Consider the following 22,548-nt stretch of genomic DNA (forward strand, 5'->3'; position numbering starts at 1 on the left):
CTTTGTGTCGAAAAAATGAACTCTTGCGAAATTCTACGAGCATTGCGCCATATCGATGCCAAGCATGTGGGTGTCTATCCGGCCGACAGAGTTCCGAGGGTGTGGACGAGGTCGACGGCTATCGTCGCTAATACAGACGATCATAAACGATCTGGAGAACATTGGGTCGCCTTTTTCCTCGATGAACACGGAACAGACACCTACTTCGACAGCTACGGAATACCGCCTCTGGAGCCCGGATTTCTCCTTCGTCTTCGACGAAACTCAATCATCCATCGATGGAATACCCGACAACTACAAGGATTTTTCGCACAAACTTGCGGACAATATAGCTGTGTATTTCTATATTACATGTCTGTTGGTTACGATCTTAATCAATTTCTTACTCTATTTACCGAAAATTGTGAACACAACGATCGATTAATCGTACATTTATTTCGCAAAATCTTTCTTTGTTGAAATAAGAAACGTGTTAACGTAATTGCTAACCGATATCATATTTAATTCAGTAATTTTAATAACATACTTTATGTATCGCTTTTAACTTTATGTATTTGTAATATCAATATATATGAAAAATTTATAATAAATGTGTGTGAAACTTTTTTACTTGAATTCTTTTATATTTTTCCCACATCTTCTACCCTTTGCCTCATAGCGAAATAGAAACTCGATCTTTTTAAAAACTTTAACGTAATTTACGGTCTCGGCAACATTTGTCTAAATATTGCGTCTCAGTCTCCGATGCCCGAACATATTTAGTTTTATTACCCGCCCATTGTCAGCGAATGCTACTCTTCCTATCTGTTCCTACTGTTGTGTGCCTCGAACAAGGCACTGGGGTTGCGCCGAATTAAGGATGAGGATCCTCGGGTCGTGCAGGACTTCGTAGGAAGTTAGGAGTGTTGTACTCTTTTCTTTCTCTTAAAATACACTTTTATTTCTGATTAAATTTGGTTTCACTTTATTTCTCGTTATTTCTTTAATTAAATATTCGCGTAACATTCGAGGTTTGGCTAGCGAGCGTTTATTAGTAATTTTTCTTAATGATTCAGATTTTTATTAGTGAGTCTCGTCCTGATGTTCCGTGAGTTCTCGTCCTGATTCTTATTAGCGACTCCGTCTTGATGTTTAGGAGTTTTATTCGAGACTGCCTTCGCGGGCGGGCTCTCCGTCCTATATCCTCTTTGTTTCTTGGATTTCTTTCGGGAAAGGTCCTTGGAAACAGGTCTCTGATTGGTTAGTAATATTCACGCGTTTTTGTTCTAACTGCAAGCGAAGCAGGTTGAAGTCGCAGGTCTTCGCTTGCATCTCGCGGTTTCCGGTGCTTCGCGTGTGTCTCGCTGCGTTAGCGTTTTCACGCGACGAGCGTTTGTCGAGAGCGCTCTTTTATAAGCAAAAATGTTTTACAGTATTCTATAAAGATATTCAGTAAATTCTAATTTCTAATAACTACTGGTTATAGTTCGGGCTATAACATTCCTCCCCCGTAAAAAAAAGAAAAACGGAGGTACGAAGTTTTTCGCTTTCTTATCTTATTTTTGTTAAGATTATTTCTAATGCTACGTACAGTTATAATTCCCGTTTACATTATAGTATTATAATCGTTTCTTATTTCTAAAATCTAGTACTTTGGCTTTGTTAATTCTAAGCGATGCTGCAGCGTTGCAGATTAATAGTGTGAGTGTCCTGTGATAATATATTAAGTGTTAATTTTATCTTTAATGGTTTTGTTTCGCAACTTTTTTTTTGATCAGGTGAAGTAAGTATTAGTTTTCTATAACTAGTTTTAGTCTATTCGCATGCATGTACACTGCTTTTCTTCCCTTTTTTACTATGTAGTTCACGTTGGAGTTCTTTTTTGGTAATTACGTTGACGGGCGAGATGTCGGCGCGCGTATTTGAGTCATGAGTGTCGCCCGTGTGTATTGTATATATTTTGTGTGCGTTATCTTCACATATGTCTTCTACGGTTACGAGCGGCGTACTAATCTCTACCGTTTCATCGGTCGTATTAATTATACTGACGGGGCACAAAAAATTTTTTGGTTTTACCAGGCTTCGTCCGATATATATTCCCGGTGCTGTTTCTTCGGCCCTTATCACGCCTATCTTATTACGATTCGTTGCCGCTTGTATTATTGTTTCGCTACGCGGTTTTAATTGAATTTTATTGTACGGTCGTAATTTTAATATGGCATTTCCTATTTGAATCTCCTGTTTTTTGTAATCGCACGCGACTTGTTGTTTTTGTAGAAAATCCATTCCTATGATCCCTTCGTATTCCATTGGGAAGTCGTCCTTTACGACATAAATCGCGTGTTTGATTTTTCGGCTGCCTGGGTCGATAGTCGCGTAAAATTTTCCTATTGTTCGCGCTTTATGCCCGGTTATGCCGATCAAAGTAATTTTGTCGTTATATATCTCTGTTTCGCCTTTTAAATGTTTGACCTTTATTAGAGAGACAGTAGCTCCAGTGTCGTAGAGCATGTTAATTTTGCCGTTCTTTACTTCGCATATAGGTAGAGTTATCAAGTTCAGGCTTGCTGCTCCACGAGACATTTGTCGCACGTGTGTTACCTGATATTCTATCGCGCGTGTCTTTTTATTCTTTTCTTTTTGCTGTTCTTCCTCGTCACTGCTATACTCGGATTCGGTATCTCTTTTTCGCGATTGCGGTTTCTTACGGTTTTCAATTTTATTAATGCTTCGCGATTTTTTATTATCGGTTCCCTTATCGCGGTCCGGTGTATTTGTTTCCGGCCTTCCATTTAAAGTTCAACACTCGTCGCGATTATGTCCGCGTTTTTTGCAATAATTGCAGAATTTCTCTACGGTATTTGCGCGAGGGGGTTTGTCCGGTTTGGGGAGTGCGTATGTACTGTTGCGGCAATCGCGTCCATAATGCCCCGATTTTCCGCATTTATAACATTGTGTACGTGGAATTGGTTGCGAGTCACTTGATTCGGCTTTATGTTTGTCCTGAGACCGAGGGTTTTCGAGAAGTTTTTCTTCTTCGCCCGCGCCGGTTATCGCTTCCTGCAGTGTCGTATATCGTTGCGCTCGAACGAGAATTTTAAGGTCGCTTCGGAGCCCGATTTGGAAGTTAATCAATGCTTGGTGTTTGATTGTTTGGTGAATAGCGCGTTTAAACATGGGGGGGTGGTCTTTCCCTTCAATCATGGAATTGTATAACTTCATGGCCAATAGGTCGACGCGTTGGCCGAAGTCATGCACGTTTTCGTTCGTTTTTTGTTTTAACGAGTTGAATTCTAATTGTAGATGCGTCGTGCTCTGTTTTGTTTGGTAACATTCTTCTAATTGTTGTTTGAGTTCTTCGTACGTTTGGATATCATGCGTTTCAAAATCTTGCATGGCCTTTCCGTCTAATTTTGTATATAATATTGCTTGAATTAATGACTCTTCGTCCGCGGGATTTATGTTCTGCATGGCATATGTGCATGCGTTTAAAAATTTTTGAAGCTTCTGTTGCGAAGTTCCGTCGAAGTCTGGGATCATTGTCCTTGCTTCTTTCAGGGTTAAATATCGCGAAGAGGTACTGCGTCGGTTCCTGATATCATTTTCGGATCTTCCGTACGTGTACGTTGCGTTGGGGTCGTCGTTGTATGTTTCGCGGCGATCCGTGTATCGGTTTCCCTCGGGGCGGTACCCGTATCGCGTCTGTCGTACTTCTCTCATATTTGCAGGGCGATCGTTTATTTGGTCGCGTAAGGAATCTACTTCTGTTCTCAATTCCCGGATTTCTTGTATGAGCTCAGTGAGTAGGGCGTTATTCGGATCGGATACTGGACGTCCGGCGTCTGCATAACACGCGGCGGCATTACCGTCGATTATTGATCGTAAGTGTTCGATTTCCCTGTCGACATCTTCAGGGGGGGCATTCCGCGTCGGAGGGTTTCGTCTCATGTCGTCCTCGCTTTGCGTGCCTAAAACGCTATCGTCGACTGATACGGGGGAATAGTTTCTCCTAACCGAAATTCGCTCGAAAGACGCGCGATCCGAGGGACGTCTTCTTTCGTCTAAATTAGAAGGACGTACGTTTTCCTCGATAGGTTCGGCACCTGATTCTGGTGAGCTAGCGTCCGAGTAACGTCTATCTAAATTTGTGCGTACGTTATCGCGAATATCGCGTACCGCTTCCTCGGCTACTTGTACGGGTGTTACGGAACCGAATCTACGATTAAGTTGAGCTGGTCCGCTCCAGAATCGTGGCTTAAATGAGACGCGTTTTTTAGGTCGTTCCGACATTGAGTAACTTCGGGCTTATTTCTCGACGCTAGAGGGGTTTCTCCCTTACAAGAGTATTTTTATAATAGTTAGTTTCGCGCTTACTGTCAGTTCGTGCCTTTAGTACGCTTTCGTCAAGACTATCGAAAGGGAACTTGCGTTTAACGGTGACGTTCGCGGGTAATTCAACTTCGCTTCTGTTTGAGTATTCGCTCTCTAATTTTCACGAACTCGCTCGAGTCTTTCTAAAGTTAATGGTAACGCTTGAATCGCTCACTTCGCGGAATCGCTATGTATCCACGACTTGTTTAATATCGGTTGCCGGGAGGTTTCGTGTCCTTCCGACTTTCACGCAGAAATATTATAAGGATCGGACTTACAGTATTACGGTTCGCATCGTTACGCTCTTTATCGCTCGGTACGGCTTGGCTGCTGCTAATGCAACTCGATCGCTCGTGGGCTGATAACGGCTGGCGGCTCGATGCTCGTGCTTGACACGGCAGGTCGTCGCTCCGTGATGACGCGTTGTCCGTGAGATTGTCGCAGGTCGGCGTTGTCCTTGGGACGTTGGCGATCCTACTCGATACTCAGCTGCTTGCTTATCGCTCTTCGTATTGCTTGCGTTGTCCGTCCTTCTCTCTCACTGCACTGTGGCTTCTGCTTATTTCCGTCAGCTGTTTTTCTAACTGACGTGCCTGCTTCCACACGTTGTGTATGTGTGTATTGCGGGTCTTAATTTTTAGTATGCTGCTTTCTGTGTTGTCCGTCGATTATTTCGACGTGCCTGATTTTTCTAATACGGTTGTATTGTTTTTCAGGTCTTCAGGTTCCTGCTGGTCCTGGCGGTCCGTCGGCGCGATCCCACCGCTGCCACCAAATTGTTGTGTGCCTCGAACAAGGCACTGGGGTTGCGCCGAATTAAGGATGAGGATCCTCGGGTCGTGCAGGACTTCGTAGGAAGTTAGGAGTGTTGTACTCTTTTCTTTCTCTTAAAATACACTTTTATTTCTGATTAAATTTGGTTTCACTTTATTTCTCGTTATTTCTTTAATTAAATATTCGCGTAACATTCGAGGTTTGGCTAGCGAGCGTTTATTAGTAATTTTTCTTAATGATTCAGATTTTTATTAGTGAGTCTCGTCCTGATGTTCCATGAGTTCTCGTCCTGATTCTTATTAGCGACTCCGTCTTGATGTTTAGGAGTTTTATTCGAGACTGCCTTCGCGGGCGGGCTCTCCGTCCTATATCCTCTTTGTTTCTTGGATTTCTTTCGGGAAAGGTCCTTGGAAACAGGTCTCTGATTGGTTAGTAATATTCACGCGTTTTTGTTCTAACTGCAAGCGAAGCAGGTTGAAGTCGCAGGTCTTCGCTTGCATCTCGCGGTTTCCGGTGCTTCGCGTGTGTCTCGCTGCGTTAGCGTTTTCACGCGACGAGCGTTTGTCGAGAGCGCTCTTTTATAAGCAAAAATGTTTTACAGTATTCTATAAAGATATTCAGTAAATTCTAATTTCTAATAACTACTGGTTATAGTTCGGGCTATAACACTACGTATCGTTTACTAGAATGCGAACTCGAATGCGCGTGTTTTCTATTAGGCCTCCTTTTGTTACCCGAGGTGTCGATAATATCCGACAACGCGGCGCTGAAGCGATTAGCCGAAATTGTAAGCGGGCACTAACCGCTTGTACTTTTTTTATTTTTTTCAGCAATAAAACCTTTACGTAGCGTCACTAGAATGCGAACTCGAATGCACGTGTTTTCTATTAGGCCTCTTTTTGTTACCCGTGGTGACGATAATTAGCCTAAATTCAAAGCGGAGGCTAGCCGCATGTACTTTTTGTATATCTTTTTGTTTTCTTTATTAGCGACGATGCCGACGCTACCCGTCAATGCGACGCCGAGTAACGACGGTCAACCGAAATTAGTGCGTTTTTTATTTATCTTTTTTCAGCGCTATACACGATCACCGGGGACCAACCGCTCTATGACGGCAGCGCTATACCTCGATTTTTTATCGCCATATTGTCGGCTTTTTTTCAGAAACCCTGTCCGCTCTCCCCCTTCCCCACCAAATACAAAAATCAACCAATCAGCGTGCCGGGCCACTATAGTTAGAGTCTATCATAGACGGTCGGGGTGTCATAAACCCCCACGCCGGCTTCGCTATATTTCGATTTTTATCGCCATTTTGTCGGCTTTTTCCAAAACCCTCCCTACTCACCCTCCATCTTTCCAAAAAAAATCAGCCAATCAGAATGCTGGGCCACTATGGACAGAGCCTATCAGAACCCTGGGTCTAATGACCCCAATAAACAAATAGACCAATCAGCGATCGAAAAGCCGTGTCTAGCCACGCCCCTCTGGCGCCAGTGGCCGAGTGGTGGGGGTTTGTTTTGACTCGCTATAGTGGCCCATCTACTGAGGAGGATGAAGAGGATAATCACAATATAAATTCACCAGTGACGGAAGGGAGTGAAGAGGAGGAGCATCATCATCAACATTCGCAACAACAGCCACAACAACAGCACCAACAGGTCGGCAATAATTTTATGCATGTAAATTTGCTAGGGGAAAATGCGCGTCGATTTAGGAGATTCGGGGTAATTGGAAGAGAAGCGAGTTTCGCGATACGTCCGCTACCCGAAGGTGGGGATATTTATCGTTTTTGGAAAACGCTTTTCGCGAAATTCACGCGTTTGCGATAAATTCGTGCGAATTCACCGGGTGATTATGTAGGATTAACGTTCGATTCACCGAATTTATCGCATGGTCCCGCTGGTTTATCCTTTCGGCCGGTGCATGACTTGACTCACGAGGATATTTGGGGTCTTGTAAGTTCGGTAGCGCAGAGCGCGGGAGGTCTCGATATCGCCGAACAATTTAACGTGCGTATTTTTAATATCACAGTTTCTTCGGGTCGTGGACGTAACGTATTAACGTGTGAAGATATCGCGAAACGCTCGATAGTCGAAATAACTAATTCCGATAATTTGTGTTTCCCTCGCTCCCTCGTAGTAGCGCAAACTTACTGCGCACGCGGTAACATACGAACAGGAGAATTACACGATAAGTGGAATACAGTAAGACACTCGAGTTCGGTGTTCAACGCGAATGAGCTGCGCTATTAACGAGAAATGCCGGTGTGATAATGTCTGAAGAGGGATGCGGGATACACGAAATCGAGGGCTTCCAACGATATCTTGCCGCTGACAATATCGCGATCGTTGTATATAATTTTAGTACTTTTGGTCGCGGCGAGAAACCGTTGTACGACGGTACAGCGATACTCGCTTCTCTTGGACGCAAATCCACTCGGCGATTAAATATTATGTATTACGAGAATTCACGTCATTACAATCCTATATTAAATTTAAAAGCCGCCGCCGGTTCTCGTAATTATTGCGCAGCGTGCAATGTATGTTTTTGAAACAAAACGGTCACCGATGTTCGAATAAATGTCCACGTTGTTTTGCCGTGCCGTCGTGCGATTATTCTGATACGCAAATCGTAAAATGCGACGTGTGCAATCGGTCGTTTTATGGTTCATCGTGTTTCGAACGTCATCGTAGTCAGAAATCATATAACGGTAGATCACCCTCAAGTATTTGCAGCATGATACGTTTTTGCGATAAATGTGGGAAAATAATTAAAGTGAATGAGAAGCATGAATGCGGCGTTTCTTACTGCAGATTATGTCGTTCGTCGCAACCTCAAAATCATTTATGCTATATGCAACCTCTTCGTGTCGATGTTAATTACACTGTCAGACCATCGACGTCGACATCGCTGCCGGCGATAGATGCGACGATGACAATTAACATCGAGGAGGAAGAAGAAGACTTAATTGATAACGTGGGAGCGAACAAATCTGCATATGAACGTAGAAAAGAACGCGTCGCATTCGTGTTTTACGACTTTGAAACGCGGCAGGACGAGACGTTCGAAAGCACGATGTACGTAAAAAAACACGTTTCGACACTTTGCATCGCGCAACAAATTTGCGAAACTTGCGCGCAAAACAACGATATATCCGTGCGCTGTCGATGGTGTGGTGTGCGAGAGTTCGTATTTCGTCATGATCCGGTGAAACAATTCGTAGATTTCGCAACGCGAAGGACGAAATGTTTCAAGAAGATCATATGCATAGCACATAATGCGAAAGCGTTCGACGCGCAATTTATTCTACAACATATAGTTAAAAATCGGAATAACCTGGAACCGAAAATAATTTTGAACGGTACGAAAATTATGGTATTAACGATAGGACATACGAAGTTCATCGACAGTATTAATTATATGCCGATGCGATTATCCGAGCTACCGAAGGCTTTCGGGCTGAAGAATACGTCGGATAAAGGAATTTTTCCACATTTATTTAACACTGTCGAAAATCAATCGTATGTCGGATCATTACCCGCCGTGCATTATTATTCACCTGAAAATATGAAGACAGAAATACGCGAACGCTTTCTTGCATGGCACACCGAAATGATGCAAAAGAAAGTAATATTCGATTTTCAACGCGAGATTGTGCGTTATTGCCGTACCGACGTTGATATTCTTCGACAAGCGTGTATAGCATTTAGAAAAATTTTCATTGACCGCGGTAATGTATGTCCATTCGAAGAATGCACGACTATTGCCACGACGTGTATGACGGTTTTTCGTAAAAACTTTTTGCGCGAAAATAAAATAGGAGTTATTCCTCGCGGTGGATATAGGAAAACGAATAATCATTCACATAAAGCTCTGCAATGGTTAATATGGATGGAGCGTGAACTAGACCATCCGATAAACCACGCGGGGCGTGGGCAAGAATATCGCACGATTGATGGAACGCTCGTCGACGGATATTATGAAACGTCGGTGGAGGCGACGACACAGCGCTACGTTCTACAGTTCCACGGCTGTTTTTGGCACGGGTGTGCGACTTGCTTCCCGATAAATCGTGATAAGTCTCTTTCGTCGGCTACGGAACGTGGTGACACGATCAACTCGCGATACGAACGAACTCTCGCAATCACGTGGCGACTTCGACAACGGGGATACTTAGTGACGGAAAAGTGGGAGTGTGCCTTCGATCGAGAAATGAGGGATAATCGCGAAATGCGTGAATTTCTCGAGAGTCATCCGATGGTGGAAACAGCACCGCTCGATCCTCGTGACGCATTTTTCGGTGGACGTACGGGAAATATTGCGACCCTTTACAAAGTCACGGGTGCTGAGAAAATACGTTACGTGGACGTATGTTCTTTGTACCCGTATGTATTGAAGATGGGAGCTTTTCCTATCGGCCATCCGGATATTTATGTCGGCGATGAATGCTCCGCTTTAATCGGATCAGCTCCGAATTATAATTTTGACTCGGTCAAAGGCCTCGTACGTTGTACGGTACTTCCACTACGCGATTTATTTCACCCGCTACTCCCGTATCGAGCGCACGGAAAATTGTTATTCGCCTTATGTCGCAGTTGCTGCGAAACATTATCACAGACGGCTTGTACGCACAAGCGTCCTAGCGAACGCGAATTCGAGGGTACGTGGGTGTCTGCAAATTACGCAAGGCCGTCGAAAAGGGTTATCTCGTGACAAAAGTAAATGAAATTTGACAATATAAAATTAGTCGATACAATCGCGAAACACGTCAGGGCGGATTGTTCGCTAAATATATAAACACATTTTTGCAGCTTAAACAGGAAGTAAGTGGGTGGCCGAGCGAATGCGGGGATGACGACGACGTTACCTACGGGAAAGAGCGATACCTACGGGAGTATGAGGAAACCGAAGATATCGTTCTCGATAAGCATAACATCGCGCGGAATCCCGGTTTACGCTCGGTCGCAAAGTTTTGGTTAAATTCATTTTGGGGAAAATTTGGCCAGCGTTCCAATTTGCCAAATACCGAAGTCGTTAAAACCCAACAGCATTTAATGACATTATTAACAAGTCCCGAACACGAGATATCCGATATATTACCTGTAAACGACGAGGTAATATATGTTTCGTGGCGAAAGCGACGAGAGGCTGTCGTACCCTCACCGATAACTAACGTCGTGATAGCCGCATACACGACTGCACAGGCACGACTAAAATTGTATGAATATTTGGAACGTTTAGATCGTCGTGTATTATATTACGATACCGATTCTTGCGTAAGCACAGGAAATCCAAATGAGTACGAACCGAGTACAGGCAATTTTCTAGGCGATATGACCGACGAACTCGAAAGCTACGTCATGGTAGCTACATCGAGGAGTTTGTGTCCGGCGGTCCGAAATTTTACGCCTACATTGTACGAACATCAGACGGACGTATACATGAAACTTGCAAAGTTAAAGGTATAACTCTGAATTACGAGAACTCGCGACGTGTTAATTTTAATAGTATTAAAAAATTGTTATTAGTGCGAGAAAAAACACGAGAAAAAGAAGATGACGAAGAAGAAGAAGAAGATGAGACATCGATAAATCTGCGTTTTAGCGCCATTCGGCGCACTGCGTTTCATGAAATTGTAACGCGGGACGCGACGAAAATATGCGTATTAGTAAAACGTAGATTTATCAATAGCCGTTATTCAGTTCCACACGGTTATTTACCATCGGAATAATATTCTTTTCTCTCGTATTTTTTCAGTCTTCCGTCTTTCTTTTCAAATAGATTACAAATATTTTTTACATTTATTAGGTTTAAGCAATTGGAAATATTGTAATAGTTAAGTATTTGTATATAGTATTAGTAATAACTTTAAAATAATTGTAAAATAAAATGAAAATTTATGAAACGTCTTTCTCCCGCAATTTTAAGTGTAATAAGTTAATGATCGATTAATCGCACATTTATTTTGTAAAATTTTTCTTCGCGAGAAACATATTTAACACATTTTAAACTTTATGTATATACTTATAATAACTATATTGACTTTTGTAAAATCACCATGAATAAATGTGTCTTTTTTTTATTTAAATTGTCCAGTATTTTCTTTCCACTCTTTCCCTTTTTCCTTTTAACAGCGAAACACTCTCGTAAAGCTCTATTGTAATCTTCAACCGTGCGATAATTTTGTTATTTTTTTCATCACGCCGTCACCGACCTTTGTTTCTATTGTTTAACTTTTAAGTGCTTCATTATCACTAATAATAATATCGCTACCAGATATGAGGTGTGACCCTGTCTTATCTAATCGAAAACCAGCGGGGAATCCTGACTTATCCGACTAAAAACCGGCGTCAGTGACCGAGTGGTGGGGGGTCGGCGCCAGTGGTCGAGTGGTGGGGGTTTGTTTTGACCCGCTATAGCTGACATACTACTACTATCCGCCTTAAATATGACAACGATAAAAAACAACACAGCGACTTCATAATTAAAATTCATCGACTTATAAATTGCTCAAAATTGAACACCTTCAAAATAAATTTGTACAAGCTCACGACAATTATAATATTTAAAATATATGACAACATTAAAACTTCTCGTACATTAAAGACCAGTTTAATTATATTACGACAAAAAAATAATATAAGTAAATGCAAATGTTGTCCAGACACACACATATGCATACATACATTCTTTTATCTCGTATAAACAATGAACTATCATATGAAATATATCATTCAAAATTATTTTAAAAATATTAAAATATTTGAACATTATTTTATAAATATTTATCTTCTTCATATGAATAGATTATCCAGATGTAGACGCAGATTTTCAAATAGCTATAAGGATATCAGCATCTTCCAACTAATCTACATTAATGCGCTTAGAAAGGGGAAGTTCTTGTATAGTCGAGTTGACGTAGTCTCATCGACAAAGTTGTTACTCCCTTAGATTAAGAAACAGTGGCCCAATTTCAAGTAGCAGTATGGGGATAATATTTGTATAAGCGCGTTAAATTAATTTAACAAAAAAATTCTCGCAACACGCATTTCCTAGATTTTTTCTCGCGGAACGTACGCGGAATCGAGAATGAAAAACAGAGATGATACTTGGCATTTTCCCTTCAGATCCTCGGAAAAAATGGCTTACACGTAGTGGGCTTCGTGTACCCGATAATCTCGACGGTAAATTCGATGTGCTTACCAAGGAGAAAGAGAAAGAGAGTGGGGATACGTGCCGGCCTTGCTAAATGTCCGAAATACACCCTATATAAATACGAGTGGAATAAGTCCGCTTTCCGGATACAAAACAGGCTCTTCGTTTCTCTTTTAAATGGCAAAGGATTGACCCAACCTTTTAAAGTATTCCCTGATAAGCTATACGCTTTCGAACAAAAGGTTGGCCGAGAAACCGTCTTGGTGATTCGATTGCACGCGAATGAGAGGCGTCCGCAAGATTTCTTACTTCCCCTTCCATCCTTCCCTCTCCTCTTTCTCTATACTTTTCTTTCAACATCCCCCGTATAACTTCTCCTCGTTGATACCCATTGTTTTATTCGTTTGCTCACTAAATTTTCATGCCTGATCTATATGTAGTGTGCTTTCAAATGTACTCCGCGTAAAGCACATCGATCAAGTAGTTTAGTTTGAGCAAGGCTAATGTTGATATGGTGTAACGCGTTCACGTCACCGATATATATTTCTACAAAATTTACGTCGCAAGATTATTGAATGTCTCATCAAAATTAAGAAATTATTTGCAAACCAAGTTTAACCCTTCTGTCAATGAACGGATACCCTAAACAATTTTAAATATTAAATGTGTATTCGGAAACCTCTTAAATATAAAAAATCCAGCAGCTGTTATAAAGAAATTGTCGCTGTACAATGTGTCAAAAATAAAAAGAAAGCAGTTGATATCCAGACATTGATGGAAGGGTGAAAAATTATGTATTGAAGGGTTAATAATATATCGCATGTTCAGCGCGTGTAGAAGAATTCCTAATATAATAATAAATTTTACGACATAAATTACCTATAAAATATACGATTAATTGATAAATTCGTTAATCTCCGACACTTGTGAAAAGTACACAGCTTCATAGAATCCAAGATTCAATTTTCATGATGACCTCCTGATCCTAGATACTATTGTTCGGATGCACACATTGTTCGGATGATTGTTATGCGGACGTATACGAATACCAAATAACGTAATTATAAACGGCAAGCCGTAATTTTCCGACGATTTACGTACGCCCGGGCATACAACAAGCTCGAGTCTCGCTCCAATCGGCTCGTGATTGATAGCGATTGCAGCTAATACACGTGGAGGATACTCCGACATGCTAATTTATATGCATATGCGCTGATAAAATGCGCGTATAATCAAATAAATAATTTTCGATATATTGAATTCGACAAGTATTGAATTCGGATAACAATTTAAAGATTGTTATTGCTATAGCACAGTATTAACACGAGATGAAAGAATATCTCGGCGTTTTCATCAACTCGTATATAAATCGATTTCTCTACAATTCTGGTAGTTCTGAAGTGTTCGCAGTTTTCATAAGGCGAAACTTTTTTCCCTTTCATGCTGCACGAGAGAAGAGCGGAAATTGAATTATTCTTTTTTTCCTGTTAGGAGAAGAATCGCACTCCTCAGAAAGTAAACAGTTGCAACACACAATTGTATACTAGTTATTACGTTGCGCGAAGATATTTTGAGAATGTGAAGTCCTTCGAAGACTTCCTGTCGAGATACATTTCCGATGATCGAATTGTGTCTGCGTTGAATTTAATTTAATAAATGTTTAGCCGGAGAGCGATCTCTTAATTTCGTTGATAAATAGCCTTGAGGAATCTCGCTTTAAAATTTACGTTCTGTTTCAATTTGGAAAACTCGTTCGTCTTCCGTTAAAACGTCGCTCTTGACGTCGCTTGTGTGTTTATGCGTAAGAGACACGTAATTAACTCTCTCCCTCTCGGAGCATCACAAAAGGATTCTTTGTGAACCCGCGAAGCCAACGAAACCGCATAGAAAAAAATGTACACACATAGAGAGAGCCATTATTCGAAAATTCCCCGGCCAAATTTTAACGAGACTAGGATTCTTTGATAAATATTATATTTCTCTCTTCCTCTTAAAAAAAAAAAAAAAGTTCAATGATAAAATATAAGCGCTTTGATAAATGGTTTTCAGAACCAAATATCCAAATTTGTGCGCGTCTCAACTATTACAGATATATAGTAATTAATTGTCGATTGCGAGACTGAAATAAACACATCCCCTTTCGTCTCTGCGAGCTTTTCGTAGCATTTCACCCTTCTGTTATCGATCCTTTCTCCTGTATCATCGAACCGCAACATTTGTGCATTATTCGGCATTCCAATCATTTCTCAATTAAAGAAACTAATAATCTCTTACGTTAAAAAATGATGGCAACAGCAAAAACTTCTAGTATTTTTGCATACAATGTAGACCAATATTCACACATTAATTTCGCTTTAAGATAAAAATAAACGATTAAGGGGATCCTAAAGCTACGGCCGAACTCCGACGGGTTTGCGCCCTCATCTGAGCGGAACTAAAATTGTTGATAATTTTAGTTCTGTCATACCGACAGCGTTATACATATTAAAAGAGCAATAAAAAAGCAAATAAAAATTGTGTTCAATATGTTCAAAAGACATCATATATTATTTCTACTGTACTATCGCTTCGTATGCATATCAAAAAATATCGAAGCGCATAGATAACAGTATATCATATGTGTGTCTGCCTTTATTATATGTACACGCACCGGCAGGAATGGTGTCCGGCGTTAGATGTGTGCGAATACGTGTAAGACGCCGGACACCATTCCTGCCGATGCGTGTACATACATGTTTGAACACAATTATTCATATATGTGAACGTATATTGCGTTTATAAATTTCTATTATATATAAATATTTATTTATACAATCAAAAATATATATACCTATAATGTTTATCTAAATAATACATTGTTATAGTATATAACCGTCGATTATATCGATTAGAAAAAAACGAACTGTTAGATTGTAATTTACTAGAACGTTACATTATAATATCCAGTTATATATATGTATTATGCACATACATATATGCATAAATAATACATATATATGTATATATAATATATACAAGGTATTTTATTTGATACAGTAGAGATTATCACAAAAATAAAACATTTTCGGAAAAAATGTTTCATATAAAAATTGTAAGATTTCGAAGGGGGACAATATCGTGAATAATGTTCTTGAGCGGCATTTTTTAATTATATTTAGACCTAGTTTTTTTAATTGAACTATATTATTTGTATAATACCTGTTTGGATACTGTACTTCGAATAAGTACAATCAAGCGTCCCCGATCTAATTTCTATTATTCTTAAATAATTAATTGTTATGTTCCTGTTTCTTTTCTTTGTAAAATCGCTATAGTTCAAGACAACGCGTCTTTAATTATACCCAATAAATTGAACGATACAATGTTTATGACACTCGGATATAAATTCGCTTCCCCGAGAAAAGGTCAACTTTGCGAGCGATCCTCTCTCTCTCTGTCATCCGAAATTGCGCCGATGATAACAATACGGCGTAACCCGCACAGGTTGATGTTCCGCCTACATTGAGTCACGTGCTTAATTTCGGCGAATCACACTTTGACGCGATCGCATCTCAGGCTCTAGCTCGTCAACCCGACTGATTATAAGACCGCTCCGAATTCTCTGAAAATTCACTTTATCGACGAAAGTCTGCCGAGCTTGACTCACTCACTTAAACATTACATTCCAATTTCTGTATACTTTCAAACTAAAATAAAAAGTCTGAGTTGTTAACTAACTACTTCTGTACCTTAACGACCGAGCCTTCTGAAAGGGTTGTACTAGCCGCCGTCGGAAATATTCCATCTCAGAAACCTTCTGCAAGTCTCCGAACAATACCTATAAATCGAATTCTTGCAACATTCAACATAAAAAGTTATAGGATGGCTAAAAAATGAAAACTTTACAAGATATTTTATAATTGATATAATTTTATATAAACTATGAAATATTTCATAAAATATAAATCGGGAATAGATTGGCTATTCGAGCCGTACGCGGATGTCGGTGCGTCGATTCCAACGAAAATTAATTTTTCGTTGGAATTAACTAATTGTGCACGGGGCACACATTTTGCTTGGTACACCGCCAAGACTTTATTAAGGAACAATCTCAATTCGAGATTTTTAATTCCAAAGATCCCCTCTAACCCCCCTACATTTCATAAAATATTCATTTTTCAATAATTTTACCTCAATACTTATGCACAAGATAAAGAAAAAAATTGGTGTAAAGAAAACATAATTGTTTTCAAGGAAAAAATATGTAGTTTCTAATTTCAATTTACATACTTTCTCTTGAAAACAACTATATGTATTTTTTTACAGCAATTTATTTCTCATTATTTTGTGCATAAGTAGAGGTAAGATTATCAAAAAAATGAATATTATATGAGATATATTTCATAGTTTATGTAATTATATCAAAATTATAAAATATCTCGTAAAGTTTTCATTTTTCAACCATTTTATAACTTTTTATATTGAATATTGTGAGGATTCGATTTATATATAATAAAAATATAATAAAATATAATAATATAATAAAAATAAAGTAGCTTTATTTAAAAAAACTAAGTTGACCTCTAAATATCTTAGAAAAACGCCAATCAAGAACAATTTTAAATCACGATATCGTCCTCCTTCGACACCTTACAACTTTGATATGAAACATTTTTCCCGAAAATGTTTTATTCATTATTTTTATAATAAAATTTATTTTTACAATAATCCACTGTATCAAATAAAATACGTATTATATATGTATATGTATTATTTATGTATGCATACGTGTATATAAACTATACAAAAATAATGATATAAAAAAAAATTGCGCCAAGTGAAAGTAGAAACTTATACCAGTGTAAAATTAAAGTTGCAAACCTATATAGAATTATAGACCTTGCTTCCGATTACAAAGCTATGTAGAATCGTAATCTATAAAAATATTTTAATCAAAAAAGATTGTATAAATAAATATAAATATAAAATTTTATACAAAAATTAGGAATTAATACAAATAAAAAAATAAAAAAATTTTTATTAAAAAAGTTGACGCTGCTAAATTTCAAGCATACATGTTTTAAATTAATTTTAGTATATTATTTAGGTTAGCAGCGCCAAGTTTTTTAAATAAAAATTTTTTAATTTTTTTATTTGTATTAATTCCTAATTTTTGTATAAAATTTTATATTTATATTTATTTATACAGTCTTTTTTGATTAAAATATTTTTATAGATTACGATTCTACATAGCTTTGTAATCGGAAACGAGGTCTATAATTAATATGATTCTATATAGGTTTGCAACTTTAATTTTACACTGGTATAAGTTTCTATTTTCACTTGGCGCAATTTTTTTTTGATAACATTATTTTTGTATAGGATATCTCTAGATTCTATATAGATTTGCGACTTTAATTTTTTACTGGCACATATTCCAGTTTTTCACTGGTGCGTGTACTTGGCACCTTTTTTTTACCTTTTTTTAAAAAGGTAAGTTTGGGATTATATCACTTTTTTTGTAATTAAGTAAATAACGTAAAGAGAACAATCTCAGAAGAATATGCAATTTTGATAGCTAATAAAAGCTAATAATAATAAATAATGTAAAAAGAAGATCGTAAAAAATATGTATTTTTTACTGATAATAGTGCTATGAGCGCTATATGAGCTATCAAAATATATAAAAATGCAAATTTTTTATAACTGTCTCTACGTTATTTATTATATGTGAAAATAAAATGACAAAGAAAATTATCATTCAAACGCTCTACTTAAATAAAAACGTAATATCAATATGGTATGATTGGCTATGAGAGCAATAGCGCGGTGTGTTAGGCGCGGTATATGTTTAAAAAAATTTTTTTTTAAATTTTATTTAGATGTTTCGATACATATGAGACGTACGTTTCGGCTCTTTTTTTGAGCCTTCTTCAGCGCAATACAAAATTAACAGCGCATGAAATATTATTAAACAGTAATATATGGACTAAATTCGGTAAATTTAAAAGACCGCATGTTGGGGTGCAGTGAATGTCAAAGTGGTGTTCCGTTTCTTGACAAATAACCATAAATTATACTCTATGTGGTTGCATCTGAGGTTAAGGCATATTATTACCAATGGGTAATTTACAATAATTGGGGTACAATGTGCAAGTACTAAAGATAACTTACAAAATAAAAACTTGGTAGCCATATCAGCGAAGCACCATCAATATTCGAATTAGACATCGATTCGACCGCAACGCAAGGTGGTAATGTACTAATCTATTATCTCGGCCATACAGAGTTAACCCAAACGGTATCAAACAGTACACTAAACATAATAAATATCTAAAAAGGTCAACAAAGACTTTAAAAGTGTAATAAAAATAATATGAAAAAGCGTGTGTTGACATAAAATGGCAAGCCATATAATCCTACTGTAAAATTAACAAGTAAATTGAAATAAAATTTCTTCTGAAGTAAGATTTAACACTGAGAATAGCTTCAAAATGAACACAATTATCGCATTATAGTTACTTATAATTATGCAACTATGTCGACACTGTGTATTGTTTTTATTATATTTTAGAAAGTTTATTAATTAAAGTTAAATAAATATCTGGCAAAAGTTCTGTATCCGTTTGTAAATTTATGCTATTTTCTTGTCTCTTGATGGACAACATTTCAGAAGTTAATCGCTTTGCTAATATGGGTTCCTTGTCTAATAATTGCACATCATCCCATTTAAAATCGTGGTCAAATTCTAGTCTGTGCTCGGTAATGACAGAGCGATTTCCAGAGTTCCACCTTATATGATTGTGATGTTCTTTAATTCTCGTCTGTAATTGTCTACTCGTTTGGCCCACATAAGACGCTTCACAATTTTTACAGTCTATTTTATAAATAACGTTACATTTGTTATTATTTTTGAGAGGGTCTTTGTGGACCTTAATGATGTTATTCATTTTATTAAGGCCAGTGTATGCAATTCTATGATTTATTTTTTCAGCGATATTTTTGAATTTTTCCGAAATAGAGTGGACATACGGTATGACGAAAAATAACTCTTGTTCCTCGCTCTGCTTACAAATGATGTTATCTTTATTATCGTATTTTTTCTTAAATATAGTATGTAGCCGATTATCTATCGTTTCAAAAACAAAGTTAAGAGGATAGCCATTCATTAATAAAACTTTGATGCATAATTCCAAGTTTTTCTGATGATAACGTGGATGAGACAAGGAGATTGCTCTATCCACTAAACCTATTATAGTTCCCCGTTTTTGGCACGTCGGGTGTTGTGAATTAAAATTTAAATTCTCCCTGAGAACGTACTTTTGTGGAACCAGTCAAAATTAATATAGTTATTATTTAAAATGAGCGTCAAATCCAAAAGGTTCAGAATGCCTTTCACTTCTATTTCCATCGTAAATTGGAGGCGCGGATGAAAGGAGTTGAATGTATTTAGAGTGTGATTATATTCAGAGGAGGGTAAAGTAAGTACGATGTCATATCTAAGGAAGAAACCCGGTGTGAATTTAAGTGTTTCCAAGGCCTTATTTTCCAGATCTTGCAGAACAATATCCGCAATGATCGGAGAAAGTGGAGAGCCCATCGGTGTTCCGAACGTTTGCTTATAAATCACTTCGTCAAATACAAAAAAGGTTGAGTCCAATATAAATCTAACTGCTAATAAAAATTCATTTTGTGGGATAGAACATTTATGCTCAATAAAAAGCCATCTATTTGAAATGCTGTCCATTGCCAAATCTATGGGGATATTTGTGAAAAGAGATATAACGTCTAGAGATACTAACTTCATGTTGTCGTTGATAAATGTATTGGATAATTTATTCACTGCTTCCAAGCTGTTAGAAATATGGCTACTAGATTTCGGGAAATTAGTGTACATGATTTTTTGAATGAATGAAGCTAAATTATATAACGGACTGTCTAAAGATGATACTATTATCCGAAAAGGGCAGTTTTATTTGTGTACTTTTGGGAGCCCATAAGCCCTAGGTAAAATCCCATCACTACAATATAGATACGCATATGTAGCCCTGGTAATGTAATCCGCCTTCTTCCATCTTGTCAAAATATCACGTAAGTTTTTTGTTAGCTTACTAATCGGACTTCTTTTAAAAACCTCATGTGTCTTTATCATTAAGCATTGTGTTTATTTTTTCATGATATTTATCTTTATCGAGGGCTACCGTAACGCTCCCTTTATCTGCGCGTGTTATAATTAAGTTCCGATGTTCTTTTAAAAATTTTTTTGTGAAGGAAACTGAATTCATGAGATAGTTATTAATTTTGTTTTTTGGAAAATTGTATGATGGAAGGCCATTAATGATGCGTGTAGTTTCGTGTCTTATTTCCGTTCGATTTGTGTGTGGGATTTTCCTAAGATTGTTTTCTATACTTTTAATAAATTCAGTTGTTAATTTAGTGGTATCTGTAATTGGGAAATTAAAATTTTCTCCCAGTTGTAATATACTTTGGATATTTTTTGGAATAGCGATAGACGATAAGTTGATGAACCATTTATTTTTTATGTCTGTAAAGGATTGTTTGTCATTATTAAACATAGTAGGGTCTAACTTAATATATGTTATTAATTAGTCGTTATTTGTAGATGCAGTCAACGGTTTAAAGCCAAAGTCGAAGTTTTTGTTATTATTATTGAACCAACAAAAATATTGAATTGTTTTGATGTTTTTATTTATAATTGTTTTCTTGGTCAGTAGAAATCTAAATTTTTTGTCAAATCTTAAAAACTGATTGTTGTGATAAGTGAATAGTAGTCCCGTCTGTTTGGAGAAAAAAGAATTGCAAATATAACTTGGAACGTGACGATACAGGTTCTTAGAAATCTTCAAAATCTGTTTTTGTGCAAAACGAACTTGGAAGTATGCATCGTTAAGTTCGATTAGTACATTACCACCTTGCGTTGCGGTCGAATCGATGTCTAATTCGAATATTGATGGTGCTTCGCTGATATGGCTACCAAGTTTTTATTTTGTAAGTTATCTTTAGTACTTGCACATTGTACCCCAATTATTGTAAATTACCCATTGGTAATAATATTCCTTAACCTCAGATGCAGCCACATAGAGTATAATTTATGGTTATTTGTCAAGAAACGGAACACCACTTTGACATTCACTGCACCCCAACATGCGGTCTCTTAAATTTACCGAATTTAATCCATATATTACTGTTTAATGATATTTCATGCGCTGTTAATTTTGTGTTGCGCTGAAGAAGGCTCAAAAAAAGAGCCGAAACGTACGTCTCATATGTATCAAAACATCTAAATAAAATTTTAAAAAAAAATTTTTTTAAACATATACCGCGCCTAACACACCGCGCTATTGTTCTCATAGCCAATCATACCATATTGATATTACGTTTTTATTTATTATAGTTTTTATTTACTTCCTTATTTTATATTAACAATTATAAATTTATGAAAAAATTGTAGTATGTAGCGTAACAAGAAAGTAGTTATTACTATCAAAGAAAAATAATAAAATGATAGCGTAACAATAACATATGCACTTGTGATATTCAATACTACACATATGTATGTGACTATATTTCTTTTATAATAATAACTAATTTCTTGTTACACACTACCATCTAACTATTTCTTTCATAAATATCTAATTGTTGATATAAAATTTTTATATTAAAAAATAAATAATATCTAGTAATATACAAAAATTAATAACAAAGAGAAAAATGACTCGTTATGGTGCTACGTGGTATCATATTTTTATGACTTTTCTCTTTATGTTATTTATAATATTATTAGCTTTTATTGATTTTTTGTTATTTTATATCAACAATTATTTATTTATAAAAGAAGATAAGATAATACTATAACAAAAAAGTAGTTATTATTAAAGAAATATAGTACATCACATGTAATATTGCATATCACATGTATGTAGTGTAGCATTGCAAAATATAGATACTTCTATTTCTTTCATAAATACATATTTATATAATGATATTTGTAATTATTTTCTGTTACGCTACTATTTTACTATTTCTTTCTTAATAATAACTGCTTTCTTGCTACGCTATCATCGTACTATTTCTTTTATAAGTACGTAATATTATTATTGATATAAAATAAAAAGGCAAATATAAACTAATAATAATAAATAATATAAAGAGAAAACAAAGATGTGCATTTTTGATAGCTAATAGCATTCATAATGATGCTATGAATGCTATGAGAGCGATATATATAAATTCTTTAATATAAAAAACATATATATATAAATAATAAAT

The 22,548-nt window shown here is 37.0% G+C and overlaps 1 protein-coding gene across 1 annotated transcript; it reads left to right on the top strand.

Annotated features, from left to right (window-relative positions):
* Positions 1-6,516: 6,516 nt before the first annotated feature.
* LOC145947715 (uncharacterized) lies at positions 6,517-10,715 on the top strand. The gene is made up of 7 exons (XM_083057492.1): positions 6,517-6,634; positions 6,709-6,894; positions 6,985-7,137; positions 7,901-9,634; positions 9,720-9,784; positions 9,936-10,586; positions 10,653-10,715. Exons 1-7 carry the CDS (start codon positions 6,517-6,519, stop codon positions 10,713-10,715), a joined length of 2,970 nt encoding a protein of 989 aa, XP_082913618.1.
* Positions 10,716-22,548: the final 11,833 nt, after the last annotated feature.

Source organism: Prenolepis imparis, unplaced genomic scaffold (genome assembly GCF_030444845.1).
Source record: "Prenolepis imparis isolate NDT839.2.m4 unplaced genomic scaffold, iyPreImpa1.0 SCAF_126, whole genome shotgun sequence".
In the NCBI taxonomy this organism is placed as follows: Eukaryota; Metazoa; Arthropoda; class Insecta; order Hymenoptera; family Formicidae; genus Prenolepis; species Prenolepis imparis.

Bases quoted from the DNA above. Each gene is read 5' to 3' on its own strand.
- LOC145947715 (XM_083057492.1), top strand. From the start codon at position 6,517: ATGGACAGAGCCTATCAGAACCCTGGGTCTAATGACCCCAATAAACAA. The intron at 6,635-6,708 runs GTTTGTTTTGAC...TAAATTCACCAG, and splicing joins CCAGTGGCCGAGTGGTGGGG to TGACGGAAGGGAGTGAAGAG. The intron at 10,587-10,652 runs GTATAACTCTGA...AATTGTTATTAG, and splicing joins TGAAACTTGCAAAGTTAAAG to TGCGAGAAAAAACACGAGAA.